This window comes from Nylanderia fulva, unplaced genomic scaffold, assembly GCF_048542155.1.
Source record: "Nylanderia fulva isolate GAGA-0341 unplaced genomic scaffold, ASM4854215v1 Scaffold28, whole genome shotgun sequence".
Classification (NCBI taxonomy): Eukaryota; Metazoa; Arthropoda; class Insecta; order Hymenoptera; family Formicidae; genus Nylanderia; species Nylanderia fulva.
The window spans coordinates 1,917,924-1,935,404 of record NW_028190347.1 but is presented as its reverse complement, the minus strand read 5'-3'; the positions used below and the strand labels follow the sequence as shown (position 1 = coordinate 1,935,404).

The following is a 17,481-nucleotide window of genomic DNA, read 5'->3' as shown; positions in this document are numbered from 1 at the left end:
TTACAAGAGAAATTATGCATATTAAAAGATTTATATTAATAAATATATATTGGAAAAGATTTGTATTGTATTCTACATTTAAAGAAGAAATACAAATTTATCTGCACTGTATTAATGTATTGAAGTTATTACTACATAAAAATATGATTACTGTTGCAATAATGCTTACTAAATAACATAAAAAAACAAGTTTCGCAAAAATAACATGATTAATTAATAACATTTAATTTAGCACCGTGCATTCCATACATATATAGCTTTCTAGATAAAGAGACGTTTACTATTTTGAGCTTATTTCGTCTATTCGTCTACGAAATTGTAATTTTTCTAATGTCCATTTGACGAAGGTACGCGGTTAAAAAGATTTAAGTCTCTTCCCAGCAAACACAAAGTAACAATTACATAACATCAATGTTACAATTTCCCACTCATTAATATAACTGTTACGTACAAGTCATGTTATATTGTTGAGTGGGAAATTGTAACATTAATGTTATGTAATTGTTACTTTGTGTTTGCTGGGTTTATAATTGCAAGATCTATTTATGTGCATCATTATAGGTTTAAACTTTTAATTTTAAATCGTATTCGAGAATATATGTATTCGTGTCGCTTTATCATTTCAAATATGTATCTAGATTATAGTATAATAAGTATAATCAACGTATAGTACACAAGTAATAAGTAATTCTCATAATTTAAAGTCTTAAATGTCAGAAAAAGCACGTATGCTTACTCCATCAATCGTTCTTTATAAAATGGCAGATCAAATTGTACTGATCGTGTGAGGTGACATCTAGCTCATAGCAGAAACTTAAACATGTTACATCACTATGTCGTGCTGCAAGAAAGGTAAACAGGATATTCTCTTAAGCTTCGATGAAAGAGAAGTTTTACTTCTTCGTCTCTTTGTCTCTCCTATCCTCTCTTCCAGCACACAATATCGAAAAAGTTTATCTACTTTTTTCGTTGATTGCGTGGTACTTTTTATTTGTTACAGACATTTATTATTTATAATCCTTAATCATTATAATAATAGAGCTTTAGAGAATCGTTATATGGCGGCGTTAATACGTATACGCGCGTGCGTGAGTGAACTCACTCCGTCATTCAGTTCCAGAGCGATCTCTGACGGGCATTAAGTATCACGTTACTGAGTACCCATGAGACATTTACAAAACTTTCGCGGTTGCAAGTTCTCTCTTCAACGCCTTTTTACGCGTTTTATTGTTGGTTGCTTAATAAATCGTCCGAGCCCTCATCGATCGCCTGATAAATTAATTACTTTCACGAGTATGTTATTCTTAAGGCGCGTATAGCGCAAGCCGAGGAAAGGAGCAACGTCGGAAGCATGATTCTATATCGTGTACGAAATCTTAAGCATTAAGAAAAAATGGCGATTGTCGAATAAGACGATTTCGCGTGCAAGAAAACTTGAAGAGATTTTCTCAGCAAGTTGTAAAAATCTCATTTACACGATAACTTTAACTTAAAAAAAGAGAGTGTCCATTTAAATTGAAAAAATATAAATATCCTAAATATGCGATATTAAACTACGAAGAAATAATCATTGAATGCCAGACATCATCAATCCATAAGTATTATGGTGGGGCTATCATTTCAAACAATTTATTCATTCCAATAGATTAATTCTTTCTTTATATATTTTGTTACAATAATGCTAAATTAATGCATCTAAAATTGCTGTGGATTATTTATATAATTTCTTTTAAATTCGAAAATAATGTAGAAGCTGTTTACAAATTAATATTCGATTTAATAAAAAAAAAAGTACGTCGCGGAATTTATTATATTGATCATATATGAATGCACTATCATAATTTTTCACCATGATACTTAGGGATTAACAAACATAGAGAAGTTCTTGTTTACGCCAAAATTAATATTAAGTTTCTCTCCCACTTTTGTTCCTAATCCCTAATTGACGTTTTAATTCAATCCCAAGCATAACCCGCGAGTCAATCGGCTTCAAAACTGCGCCATATACCTATTGCTCTCACAAACGTTGTATTATCTTGGACGGTATATTTCTTTATATTTTTTGAACGTTGTCCAATTGCTTTTTAATTTCATAATATTTTATTCATAGCGATGTTCTTCAAGTAATCTTGCGTGGCATACGGTTCAGCATCATCAGATGATTTCTGTGAGCGCAAATGGCATTGTGAGAGTCATTCTCGGGATCGGGCCAAAGTATTACTTTTATCCACGCGCGATCATAGTGATTTAACAACAATCTTACGAATAGCAACAATCGGACCATAGCTCGATAACGTTAACCGCGTCGTTCTGGGAAAATCAAAAGAAAAAAATTTTGACGTTTTCTTTTATCTTTACGCGAGAATATATATATATATCACGGTATTAATGGATCAAGTGAAGTTGATTAGAAACAGAAGAATACACTTACATCACGAGATTTTGTTTCCAGATAGGACGATGACGTTAACGCGAGCGAACTATAGCGCATAAAAGTATCAATAATATTATTTAAGCATTCTGTCGTTAACAAATGTATAAGCTCAGGACATAAGTGTCTCCTCTTGGGTTTGGCTTACTCCTGTCATTCAATTGTCCCGCTCGCAAACTCTCAAGCTTGCATTCGTATCGCGCATTTAAGCGCTAAATGCAACTGCCTGACACTTAGTAGACAACTGAATGCATATTACCTGCGTATTAAGCAAACAAAGCTCAAAATTAGACGAGCACACTTAAGGATTATCCAATTTTCAATTCTCAGAATAACATTGACTGCACAAACTTTATTAGCCATCAAGACACACATCTGGCATATTCAATGTTAAATGCAGTCATTCAATTTCCAATTCGTGATAATTTTCGATTCAATTTTTACGCGAGTGAAAAATAACTGCAAGTTAGGCAGCTACATTTACGCCTGAACGCGGCACTAAACTAGAACGCGAATGCAAACCTTTAACAATTCGTATTGTCGGCGATTCGCCATAGTTTCAGCGAGACAATTCGTGGGGAACGAGCGTAAATCTGGCTGCTCTCTTCGTGAATCTCCATAACGTCTTAGAGGGACGAGGACGGACAATTCGCTCGTCGCCTTTCTGTCTCTTTTCTATGCGCGCGAGACTTATCGTAACATATATTTCGTACATACGTCTTTTATTTATTTATTTATTTTTCATTTTCTCGCCCTGCGATCCACACGGATGGTTCATGTAGGATCTTCATTAACGACAAACTTGAGAACACACAACGGAATCCAAACTCGATCACAGCTCTCGAAACGTATAATACGTTGCGATACGGGTGGAATAATGCCAGAGGGATGCGGGCCAGCAAGGGGTGGGAAGGGTGAAACCGAGAAAGCAAGGCGAAGGAATTAGCGCGACGACATTACCGCACTCTCGCGCGCGCCCCGTTTCCTCTATTTACCGTTAATAAATCCGCGCAATAATTAATTAATCTTAATCTTCGTTACGTACAAAGGTAAATGTATGCGTGCAATGTGCAGGAACATGAAAGTACCGCGTCACTGCGATTTTCGCGTACATTATATCATCTATTCTTCTTCTTTTTAAAGATATATCTTTAATATCTTTAAAATTAATCTCTCTTATCTTCCGTGCAAGAGCGCGCGCAGTTTAGAAAATGTTACTTTAATTAAATAAAAATGTTGAAAAAAAAAATGAGCCACGTGTAACGAGAGAGAGTGTAATTAATATGCAGGGATTTTAATGTAAATCCCCGATTATATGACTGTTACTGTGTGTTACTATATATTAAATGAATTAAATCTACTTAATTGCGTTTCGTGTCGCATCGTCCTTGCTTCCGAGGTTTCCTCACGCTTTATTTGGGAGGGACGGAAGTGCGGGACTTCGGAAAGGCCTGGAATGAGTTTAACGGTGTAATAATAACGAGAAGCACAAAATGGCCAACGGTCCTTGTGCGGCTTATTTCGATGCTAATCTCTCCTACGAGGGTCGGTACTCTTTTTTTCTTACGTTTCACTTTCGCCTAACTCGATTTATGCCTTATTCTACGTTTAGCAATATGTAACTTTTTTTTCTGGTTAAGAAATAGTCACGCGCCGCGACAACGGCGCCTTGTTTGCGATGCACTTGAGCGATGCATTTTAATCCTCCCAGAATAAATTTGTAGTCGACAAATATAGGCTGACTATACGGTAGAATAAAACGTTTATTTTAAGTTTGCTCCTTTTTCAATTTATTTCAACTGATTTTTTCTTCTCTATCATTACCTTAATAGAAATTTATGATAAGCTATCTCTTAGTAAAAATTTAATTTCCTGCTGCCAAGACATTTAATCTTGAAACGTAGAAAAATTCATGATAAATGTCCTTGTCCCGTTTCTCTACCCGCACGTCGTTATATTTATATTTTACCCGAAGAAAAAGCGTCTGTAAAGTTTGTTAACGATCTGTGACAAAAAATATTCGCCACAATGGCAACTTTGCATATTAAAATATTCCGAAAATATTATTGGGAGAGAGAGAGAGCTATTTAAGAGATATTATAGTGAAATGTGTATTGTTGTTCTAGTTTCTTCGATACTACTGACAATCTAATTTGTATGCAATTCAATTTCATGTGTTTATTGCAATTCTGATAACTTTGAGTTGTTACGAATCACGCGTAATTCTTCGATCAATAATATCAACTACATAAATAATATCATTAGCGAATTTCGGGATTTTTGTTATAAAATATTGATATAATTTTAACGCGCGTCGCTTCGACAAGGCGCCGTAATCGAAGCACTCGGAAACGTCTATATCGTTATATCTACGTATATATGTCCTACACTAAGTGTTTTCGATTAAAGTGTTTAGCTTAGAGATTACATAGAACGTGGCTACATCTCGAATCGCTACGTGAGATCAACATCTACGTGAGAGAAACGCGTTAAGTTTAAAGTGAATGGAAAAGAATGATGTGGACTGGTTGGTGGAAGGATAGGGATAGGGAAAGGGAATTGTGGAGGAGGGGTATTCTAGGGAAGCACAGGGGTAAAACACCAGACCGTGGTCTTTAATAATCGTTAATTGTCTACGTATAGCCATAATCTGACTTGCGTTCTCATTATGGCTCATTAAAACTTCCTATTAAGAGAGATATTTACCTCGGATTATATCATCATCAATTTATTATTATCTCGTGTTGTGTGTGAGTTTAATATAGCTGCTATATCCCCTCCCCCTACACACGCACTGTGACGAAGGGGTAAGAATTATCTCGGCATGACCTCTGTGCTAATCATATCTACGTTTTCATCATAGGCGACTGTTTCTTCATGACAAGGCTATCTCACGATATTCCGATATTCTGTCAATCTCGTCTTTGAAAAGGTTTTAATAAAAACTTAAATTGATATATATATATATATATATATATATATATATATATATATATAATAGTTATAATCAATAATATTTCCTTAATTCGGCAATGCATCTAACATAAATTTGTACTGATATATTTCACAGAAAACGAGTTTTACAATATTCGTTTAATTTCGTGATACAAGTAGCCTTGTCACTGAGATTCGGATGAGCGCTCATCTTCATTCTCCGACGCTTTTCAAATTAACGAAGGAATCTGTCTACTTCTACGCGAACGAGAAGAAGAAGACAAAGTGGAGGAACAGAAAGAAAGAGAGAGAAGGTGGATAGCACTCGATTTCCATCGGAGAACCATTAAATCTTGTCGCTTGACTTCCATATCTTTTTTATTTTTTCGCCCCATTTTATTTTTTGCCCTTTTTTTTCTCTCTCTTTCCCTTGCCTCGGCATTTACGCGTTTACCAGCTTCTTTCCTTGCTATTCCTTCATTCCTGTTTGCTTGAGAGTGAATGCTTTTGCAGGAGGGCGAGCACTTTTTCGCGCGAGATATTTCTGTCGAAGGTTTCGTGTATGTCGATATGCGATGGGTATGTGCGTGCGTATGGTTTTTTGTTTTTAAAAAAAAGTTCTTGTGTTTGGCAGTACCTAATGGAATGGGGGTAGAGGCAGGCGACGCTTTGCTTGACGAAGGACCACAGAGTTTGCCAGCCATGCGTCTGTGAACATTTTTTAATTTCCGGTCAAGCGATTCACGTGAGAACAGACTGTTTCAGTGGCAAAATTCAGAAATTCGGCTTTCGACGGTCACCGATAATAAAAATATTTATTCGTTGCACATAATATCACACAGATACAGTCTCGGATTAACCTTTCGATGGTAACTGTGGTGATATCTCACTCTAACGTGACGTATATAAGCTGACAAAATTTGTGCGGTTTATGTTAACAGCAAATGGTTATTCCAAGCGATAAAATTATTATCATAGGCGATTTTAACAAGAATTATTTATTCATTATGAGATAGTCCGATGCACTTTCAACATATAGCGACATATAATCAGAGGAAAGAAAATTAAATATTAATTTTAAAGACTATTCTGAAATACATAAAAATATGTTAGTTCACGCAAATATTATTTTATACAGTAATGTTTTCATTCCAATACAAAAAATATGACGGGTAAATTTTTCATTTTATTTTACATAAATATTCTGAGTATTATAGCTATCGAATAATGTTCCATTTTATCAAGTGATTGTAAAAATCGAAACATATATATATATATTTACGCGCAAAAATGCCAGTTCAATATCTCGGATTATAAATTTGTCATATTCGCGCGTTGAATCGATTAGAACGATATCGGAGAAAAATTTGCATTGAAATTGAGAATTATGTATTATGTAGCTATTTATTTTGCAGTTGAAATTTTCAAGATGCAAACTTTTTGTTCGCGTCGCTTAATGAAAACTACACACAATATTTATCGAGCTAGGTGTAGCGTCGTGTCTACTGCAAATGCATTTGCAAATCCTGCGAGATCCATTCATTCTAATAACAAACAATAAAAATCGGCCCAACGAGTAGCGCCGCGTATTATATTAATCGTAGCGATTCCATATTTATCACCGGCGAATGATCGCTATACATCGTAGAAATAAATAATATTCCATTAATAATTCACAAGACAATTCGTATTTCAACAAATATGAGCAACATTAATTTACATCACCCGCGTTCTGTATATATTATCTCCGCGCTTTGTATACATATATATTTATTTTTTATTTATCTCGTGTATACATAATATGCAATGTGAATAAATGACTGTACAATTGCGCGTATTTACAAGATGTTCCCAAAAGCATTGAGTTGTAAAAAAGAGATAAATTTAGATATAAAACGCGATTTGTTTAAAAAATTTGAGAAGAAAAGGAGAGAAGAAGTAAGAAAAAATTAATAACATATTATAAATGTATAACAAATATATCTATATATACGGAGCAAATATCTTATTTCCAAAAATATACAAAACTAACATGAAATAAAATCCATTTTCCTGCATTGTTTTAAACATATGTGCTCTATAAAAAATAATAAAATCACAAAAATTGTATAAAACGTTTATAAATTAATTTTATAAAACGTTAAATACATTTCCAAAAGAGAAAAATATATATTTACATAAAATGTGTAATATTTAATTATATATAGAGTTTATTGATTAGCGGGGGAGCAAGCTTAAGATATTTTGCTACTTTAGTATCATATATTTTTGAGTTCGATGCTTTTTTTCTCCGAAAGGCTGAATTTGTTCCTAGCGAAGCATGGATACTTGTCAAAAATGCAGAACCTTACGTCAGTTCTGACACTTTCTTGAAGTTTCCTCGGATGTACGTAGACTTTCGTGACCCAGTGCATTTCCGGAACGAAATCTCTCGAGCGCTTTGTGTGTGCGCGCTCTCGTGCACGCGCGCACATATTTGTACGTACGCAACACGTTGCGAGGGCAAGTTTGCATTTGTGTTCCCGGGACGCGAGCAGGTGCCGCCGTATATACTGAATGTGTCTCTCGCATGACGGCGATATCGTAAATCTCCCGAAACGGCGTTATATATAAGCTTCGGATATTTGGGATTCTTAGCGCGGAGTTGAGGTTTTCCTTAAACTATAACGTATTACCTTAGCCTTGCCTCGCGGAACGATATGTACAACGGTTTACGTATATATTTGTGTGTATATGTATCATATATATATATGTATATATATAATACAGCGAGAGATACACGATCCATAGAAAATATAACTCTCGTCGGTGCGCGAATGTAGGAGAGAGCATTTCGCGCCCGATATCGTGCGGTCAAAAGGACTCGGCATTAATGTTCCGTAGAATTCATTCCAACCACTGTAGCAATATATTATTTCGCACCAAGTTTTTCTTGCGTTTGCGATATTCAAAATTTATGCATTCTGCAAACTGCATTGGAAAAAAATAAACAACAGTAAGAAGATTAAAATATAATACTATTTACGTCAATGCTGTATTCACACAATCAGTGTTTTCTCTTCTCGTGTTATTCAATTAAACACTTTTATTAATTAATTTGTCAAACACATTCGTACATGCTAATAGGGAATATTAAGAATAAAGGTTGCTGACAACATGGTTTAAAGAAATGACGATTATTGCGAACAATAAATGCACAGTACGTAGATTCGTATATGTAAATACAATGCATATCTATTTTTTCTCATTATTTCCTCTCAGCTGCCTTTATACGTTGCAAATTCTAATCGTTGCATCGAATCTGATTTTTTTCGTCGTACTCGTGAAGATTTAAGACAAACGAAATCAATTCGCGCGCATCCGCGAAGAAACTGCAGTATCGCAGGCAAGAATAATTGAAATTCAAATCATTCCATCTCTTTTACTCTCCCTCGTTCGCCAGGTTTTATTTCCGGTGGTATCTACTCGCGGCTTGAATTCGCCAATGGAAGCGAGTCGGCTGTTCGCGTTGAATAAAGACCAAAACGACGGAAGAGAGAAAGCGGAAAGAGTACGAGAGTTATGTGCATTGCCCGTCGATGGAACGAAACAAAGACCAGAAGCGTAAAAACGGAAATAAAAGGGGGAAAGAAAAAAAGAAAAATTCGTCACGGTTACGCGATGAAATGTAATGATACGTCCTCGAAAGTAACGCAAATCGAGGTTGTCGCGAATTAATACTATAAAAGCAATCACGCGATTGTCCATATGCCGGAATGCTCTTAGACACATAGTGTTGACAATTCGAGTAAAAATAAAAAAACTAGATCATGGAGAGAATTGAAAATTTTAAATGAAATACTGTGATGGTCTGTATTTTTATTTCATGATATTTATTTTAAAAAATTATATGTATATATAAATGTTTCTATTTTTAAAGTCGTATATGTTTTAAAGAATTTTAAAATAGTTAAACAAGCATATAATTATAAAATAATATTTTTTTATATAATTATTTTGCGAGAACACAATATTTTAATCAAAATGTTTCGTCAATAATTTTTAAATTCTAAAGAAGAGAGAGATAGAATTATCTTGAGTTTTTTGTCATATTAAAAACGATTGTAGATAAAAGAAAATTTATATTATTTTATATTAATTTAGATAATTGACAATTTGCTCGAGTAATGACAATTATTAAAAACTCGTATAATAAAGTACACTACAAGTGAAAGAAACGAAAACAATTACCATTTGTAACAAAAAAGATTCTAAAATTTAATGCACAATTATATAGTAAGAATTAAAAGAATTGCACGTTTTCGTTGAAAAAAGAGCGTAAAAAATAGGAATGATTCAAGCGCAAGAGATCGAAAGGAGGTCGCGATCGTTACGAGCGGCAGGTTTAGCAGAAACGCAGGTTGAGGCATCACAATAACCCCCTCGTGTTCATCCTCCTTACCCTTTCCATCCCTCCCATCCACTAGTATGGTAACGGTAACCGACGATTTATTGCGTGGCGCAACGAGCGCGCACGGTAACACGTTACGGTAATGACTGTGAAATACGACGGTGCGCCTCTGCTGCCACCCCTTGCTACCCACGCAACCCTTCCGCTTCGCCGCAGCTGCCCCAGCCACCCGGCTTTTGAAAGGACTGAGTTTCGATTCGCGTGTATGTACGCGAATCGCGAGCGTGTAAAAAATTCCCGTCTTTTTTCCCTCTTTTTTCCCTCGTTCTCTCCCTCTCATTCTCTAATCGAATCGAATGCGGATAGAAATATTTTGCGTTTAGAGGAATGCGTTTTTCGGAGAAATGCCATCGATTGTGGCACTCGATATTGTTATCTCAAATACGCGCTGCAATATTAAGGGTAATAAATAATAAATAAATAACGCGACGCGCGCGAGATGTAAATTGAAGCGTGTTGAAAATGATATATAAGCTACAGTGAGTCGCAGTGAAATTGAGTTAATACTGTAGTTCTATAAATTACTGTTCGCGAAATATAATTTAATGTAAGATATTATCTGCATTCTGCAGATATAGAAATAAAATGTAACCTTTTACACATTTTTCTTAGAAAATGCGCAAGCTGTCAGATATCTGTATTTTATAAAATACTTAGAGTACACTTCTCGTAATATTTATGTTGTTCCCCGTAAAAGTGTTGGTTTCAATCTTCATTCACAGATCCTCCTCAACCGAAGGTTAACAACTGACTGAAAAACTTTAGACTTTTTGATAGCCCCACTCCAATAACTTCGCACTGACACTATTTGTTTATATTGTCGGCGCACGATCGTCGAATATTGGAACGGAAGTTATACACACACTACGTGTTATATACAAGATTGCCTGAAATTTTATTTAGTCAGCTTTCAATCTTTGACTGAGAAGAATCTGTGTGAAGATTGAAGTACCATTCTCTCTACAAAGCACTTTAATACGGAGAACAACACAATATTAGAGATATACTGTAAGTACTTTACAACACATGAACACTTGTCAGTATATCAGTTTATATATTAATTTAAATTATTTAAACTCTCTGTTTTTAGAAATTTATTATATTGATTTTAAAAACACTATTCTAATTTCTCTAATGGATAGCAATATATGATTACTAAATATATATCAAGCCATTATTATTATTGAAAAAGTCATTAACACGTAAAATTGTGTATTATCTAAAGCAGATGATTCCAACAGATAATTTTTCATTGTATCTACAAGAATGCGTATTGAAGACAAAAATTGGGATGGTTTTAATTGACAATAATGAGTTTTAAGTCCCTATTCATTCTCGTTTATCGACCGTAACCCACTCTACAAATGGCGCGCGTTGTTCGCACAATCCGGTGTGTTGAAAGGAAGAGCAAAAAAAAAAACAAGAATCTGAAAGAACAATCGCATTGATAACATATTGACGTCAATCGCACAATAAATGGATAACAAATATTCTCGTTAACAGCGCACGCGCTGGTTTTATTCTTAACGAGATTGCCCTCTTTCCTCTCTCCGATATTCCACTATTCCGTATAATCCAACCGGACCGAGGAGTCGTACGAACTCAAATCGGTTCTCGTGCAAGAAAATTGATCCTCGTATGATAGATTCGCTACGCGTCGAGAAAGAGAGATGAGAAGAAGGACAGCCCCGATACTCTCGTAGAGTCCGTGCACGCAGACGAGGGAGTAAGCCGACGAAAAGAAAAGGAGAAGTGTCCTTTCTCGGAAAAACCGACTGATGTTCAATGAGGCGTCTAGGACTACCGCTCTTCCTCGAGCAACGAGGAAGGGAAGACAAGCTCGTTATATCGCGTTTGCATTCTAAGAGGAAATCGTCGTCGTCGTTACGTTGCCTACTCAAGCGGCGTTATCCCGGGAAAAATATGGAGACGTTGCAGCTCGTTATTTTCTCCGCGTAAAAAAAGCGGGTCACACGGGTTAAAAAAGATTCGGTCTTTTCACTATCCGTCTCGCGACCAAACCGAGAGAATCTAACCGAGCGGCAAGTTATTTTAACGCGTATCACGAGAAACGACAGGTATCTTCGCGAGAAATTGCGCCCCATCATCTCTCCTTCTCTTCGCGTTTCTCTCTTTACCGATGTTTCTCGCATCTCTACGAAGATTAAGCGTCTTTCTTTCTTCTAACATCGATCTTTGTGTTCGCTCTCTACTCGGGAATGATTCTGCTGTATCTCCGCGGAATAGCCGCGCAGTAACTTGTCTCCTCTGCTAAGAGCGGTTGAAGGAAAAAAAGAGGGGATAATCTCAAAAAGCATCTAAAACTATCAATTTTCTAATCTCTTTCTTCTTTGCCAATTGTTTTTTTAAATTACTATTTCGTGATTCGCTGTTATTACATTATCTCTTCGTCCCGTTTTCATCAGTTTGACGATCGAATACGTCGCCGAAAACGTTGACTCACGCAAGGATAAGAAATTGGAGCTTTGTTAGGCGCTGGAATATTTAGCGTGTCATCGGACAAACTGCGAAAGCGATGCCTCCTCTTTTATCGCGTTTATTCAAATTTTTCACTACGCATTTCACACTATGTGAACATTGAAATTGGTATGTGTGTGGGTGAGAGAGAGAGAGAGATTGTCTTTTATGTTACGTATTTTGAAACCTATATAGAAACAAAACAACTAATTTTATAGTTATCGATAATGTTTCACGTAAATTTTACACATGTAATATGTATTATATCTTCTTTAGGCATTTGTGAACGGTAGTATAGTTTCAGATACGTAATTGAGACATGCCGATCTCACGTCAATATTTAACAAATAAACTACCTTCGGAAACTACTTCGCACTCGGGAAACTTGCAGCGTAACTAGAGCGATTTTGCTGCATAACGTTGAGCCGACGCACTAAACATCTCATCTATCTTGGGATATGATTTAAAGAAGCAAATGAAAGAATCGAATTTGTTTATAATTTTCATATTTGAAATTTGATTGATAATCACAATAATGTGATTCAATATTGTATATATGATATCATATATATTATCCGTTAATATGTATATTTTCATAATATACATTGTTTTTTTTTAAACATATATGGTGATGGAAAGTTTAAAATGTCGAAGCAATGAGATAGATAACGGAGTATTATTTTTCAATTAATGGAATTTTCATAATAAACGCGATAATTTTATAATGAAACATTGAATCTTAAAAATTGAAATTAAATTCCATAATAACAGAAATACGAAATCTAATATATCACGTATAACGTAATACAAATCAATATTATTTATTTATCGGTGGAAATGTGTGACTTGATTTTCGCGAAAACAACTTTTGCGCGCGCGTCTCTCCCATTTATAAGTTTCCCAAAGAATATTTATCAATATATCTGAAACACGAACCGGTTCTCGAATTCAGTTCGCGAATCCTTCGGCGCTTTCGTTTCGTGACGCGAAGGTGAATGTCTAGCGATGATCGTTAAATCACGACTGCCATTTGCCTTCGCCTCAGAATATTTGCGCAGTTCGGGAAGACTTTCCCTGAAGAAGTTCTCCCGCGAAGCGAATATATCCCCGAATATACATCGCCGCCCCCTACTCAGAAATATCTTTCCAACCCCATGTCGGATTCGTTCCTGCGTGGAAGATCGCCCCATTCCTCGTGTTTGCGTAGAGGGTGGCTTAACAAACGAATGTTTTTCGGACATTGGGAATACATTGAAGGAGGCGGACAGAGGGGGTTGGGGGTGGCGAGGAGTACTCCTCTATAGTGATCAATCATCGCGGATGATATCCACTTTTCCTTCTACCACCATGCCTCGTGAACTGTACGCAATAAGACAAGTCGAGATGGGAGGATCAAACATGGACGAAGAGGTTTGGAAAGGTGGTTCCACACGAGAACGGAAAGTTATTCAAATGCTTTAAGTAACGAATTGCGGAAGGAAATTGGAAACGATTCTGTAAGCAGTGATCGCATCCCTGGAGAAGGGCGAGGATTGGTTCGTAAAGAAAGGTCATGACGGAGGGCGAAGGAGAACAGACCTTTTGAGGGACGGGTCAATGTCCGAAAAACATTATACATTATTTATGAGTTCCCTTCCCATCCGCGTATATATGTATTGTTTTAAGAAATCGATATACTCTTCGTACTATGTGAATTTCGATTCCTCGACGGGAAGAGGAATCTCTTGCGTCTCGCTTTTTCTCGAAGCATTCTCGCGCGAATACAAAACGCGATACTATCTCCCGCGCTAATTAATCTCGATCGTGACGAGGCACCGGTCGCAGTTTGTCCGACGCTAACGACGTGACGCGTTATTACCGCTTTACATGCTTGACACAGAGGAGCGGTAAACCGTGCACGAGGGTTAGAATTATGGGGGAATGCGTAACTTCGATCGCAATCGCCTTTCGCGGAACACGCGGAACAAAACGTGCGTACATTTACCAGACGGGGAGCGATAGAGACAAGCAAGCATAACACATGAGAGCGATAGCGTGTATGACGTTCTGGCAGGCGTCAACAAGAATGAAAAAGCCTTTAAAAAAGCGTCATAGTTATACGAAGTATACGCAATTGAAGAGCTAAAATAAACCAAGAAAACTTTGAAAACATTTTTTTAATTTATTAGAAAATTTTTAAATAAGAACAATGAGATAATAATGTATACATTTTTTTATCAAATTTTAAATGCAATCTCTTAATTTAGAATGCAATTTTTGACAAAAATTATAATTATTATAAATAATTCTTGTCCAAATATTTATTGCAAATTTTAAAAAAATAACTAGAAAGGAAATATTTCTTTGTTCCAAATTTTTTTAAATAAAATTCACGGATGATATTCATGTTTAGATAAGTTAGAACAATACAACTTCCTTCTATTAATATTTTAATTTGTTATTATAAGTATTTCGTAAATTTCCATTTAATTGTATTAAAAATCAAAATTTACAAAATAGCAGTAAAAACTGAAATGATAATTAAATGACGTCAAAAAAAAAAAAAAAAAAGATTATTACAAATGAGAAACGAAATGAAGTAAATAGAATAAAGTTTGACAATTCGCGAAAATATATGCTAAATAATTTATTATTTCCATAAAAAATATGAATAAACATCTCGCGACATTATTTGCAACAAAAGAGAGATGCATTCTAGAGAATGCAACTTAACCAAATGTGTCTGTGAGTTTCATTTTGCGAATGCAATATAAAAAAGGCTTGAAAGGAAAACTTCGAAAGGTTCGCCAATAAGCTATCATCCATTTCGATTTCAATAGGTCGATATTGAAAGATGGACGTGCTTTCTCTCTCTCTCTTCCTCTCTCTCTCATTTTCCTTGGATACTCTATTAATCGCTATAGCCGTACGTACATATACGTGCAAGTAGCTGTATGAATGTGTGTATACCATAAGAGTGGACCGCGATGCGGTTCCCTCGCGTATCATTGTCAATCGATATGTACTCGTTACCTCTGCCAGATATCAACAATGACATTTTACCCTGCTCCCGCCGCACATTTTATATTACGATCGATTTCACAATTCGTTAACCGAGCCAAACAGCTTTGAACAGCTCGAACTCAATTTCGCTGACATCGTATTTTCGAAATATTGATGCGTATTTGCAAAATATATAATATTGGTTTTATTACGTGCTATGCAGTTTTGGCTAATAAACACGCTTTAAAAGCAAAAGTATTTTCTAATAACTTTTATCGGCTATTTCAATATTTAGTGGCATTCGCTCATGTATTCAAACATTGATTGGATATTTGCTTTTATTGAGATTGCTATTGCGATGAATTCGTTATTGAAAGGAATGATTGATTTCACATAGAGTGGCTTACCGAAATATTTTCAAACGATAATACATTCTATAAATTGAATGAAGTCATTCGTGAATTACGAGTCATTTTACACTTGGTGTAATATATTTTAAAGCGCGCGTTTCTTTCTCTGCTTACATTCTTTATTTTACGTTCGTATATACAATATACGCGATTTTTGGAGATTTTAAATTCTTTAAAAATTATAGCCTCAACACAAGAGGGAGAGTCAATAGTACACCGCGGCTATAACAGCTCAATAAATTCCAGATCCACGGGTAGCGCCACTTTTTCGCAAACACCCGGTGATTTATTGTCTATCGCAGAACGAGAAAGAGAATAGATTACTTATATGCCATGAAATCTATTGTTCTCTCTTTTTAAAAAATGCCATTTAAAAACAGTAGAGATATAAAATATAACAAAATAAAATTAATTTTCCTCGAAGTTGACGCATCTCAAACAAGGTCTGTCTAGCCCGAAATTTAAATTTGTTTTGAAAGCCTTGCTAAATTCTTATAATTGTAAAATAATAATCGTATAAAATCCATCTTGCTAATTAAATAAATAGAGCAGACTAAAATGATTATCAATACGTATCGAAGTGGTAAATCTTTCTTTACAGTGTTCTTAAATCTTAAAGCGGCCGGAAAACTTTATATAGTAAGTTTTATCGATTTGTACGATTTTCACCGCTGGCTGCTGCCCGAACGATATGCTCGTTTTGTAAGAAAATACGCAAAAGCAACACTGCGACAAATATCGAATACGCGCTCCAATAATGTACAAACTTTTCATAGAGAAGCGAGACCGATTTTGCAGCCGGAGCGAGCAGTCGTGTCGGCAGACCGACACCGCTCGACATTAATAATTTATCCCCGAATATCTTGTAACACCAGACAAAGTTTCTCACTAACGTAGCATTTTTCGCGCTCCCGTCCTCGCGTTTCCTTCCCGCCTGTTCTATCCCGACTTTCGCGCTGTCGAGAGCAGTCCGAAACTTTGCGAAATCGGTGCTGTCCCTGCTTTAAGGATGAACCCTCTCTCCCCATGTTTTAAGGAATTTTATCGTCCTTTTCTGTACGAAGAGGAATACAGCGACATTCAGCGGAACCTGCTAGCGTTTTCGGGCTGTAATTCCCATCGGGAATTTGCAACCCCTGATGGAGGACCACTTGTCTCGCGTACAGTTTCCACGCATACGTTGCATGGTTCTCTGCCACGCAATCAAATCGCACATCTTCTCCGTAACACGGAGCCTATCTCCCGCCCGGCATAATTAATTGCGTCGCAACACGCTCTCTCATCGCGATGGGATCGGATGGACGAAGCGACAGCATAGTCAATTAGCGTGTAGCGATGGGTTAGAGTGCGCGCACACAGCTCGGGTCGGCACCGTTAGTCGGCGAGTTAGTTCACAGAGGCATGGCGTTGTAGAGGTCCAGATTGGGATGGTAAAAGAGCGGTGTCGGGGTGGGCGGATTATGGTGGGGCGCAGGCTGCGCCTGTATAAGGTTTAAGTTCAAGTTCAGGGGCGCGATGTGGGCCGCATTGTGGTGGTTAAGATGGTTAAGACTAAGATGGTTACCTGTCGGGTAGGGTAATCCGAAACTGGGGTACCCAGAATAGCCGCGGCCCGCCGCGTATGCCGCGTACGCTGCCGCTGGGAAACCTGCAAACGAACATTTCCATTGTTATTCTCTTCGTTTCTCTTCATGCGCAATTGCCTGCCCTTTCATATTCGAAACTGTGTGATTTGCGCTTTTCAATACTGTTAAATGTAAAAAGCCGTTTAAACTCTTTTGCACTTTTAGTGCCGC

General features: G+C 36.4%; 1 protein-coding gene across 4 annotated transcripts in view; it reads right to left on the bottom strand.

Moving 5' to 3' along the window:
* The window catches only part of Rbp6 (RNA-binding protein 6), a 590,474-nt gene that overhangs the window by 30,610 nt on the left and 542,383 nt on the right, over positions 1–17,481 (bottom strand). For all 4 annotated transcript variants that reach the window (XM_029311221.2, XM_029311220.2, XM_029311223.2 and 1 more), the window contains one exon: positions 17,250–17,333. In XM_029311221.2, coding sequence (XP_029167054.1) covers positions 17,250–17,333 — 84 coding nt within the window. The remainder of the gene's footprint in view (positions 1–17,249; positions 17,334–17,481) is intronic.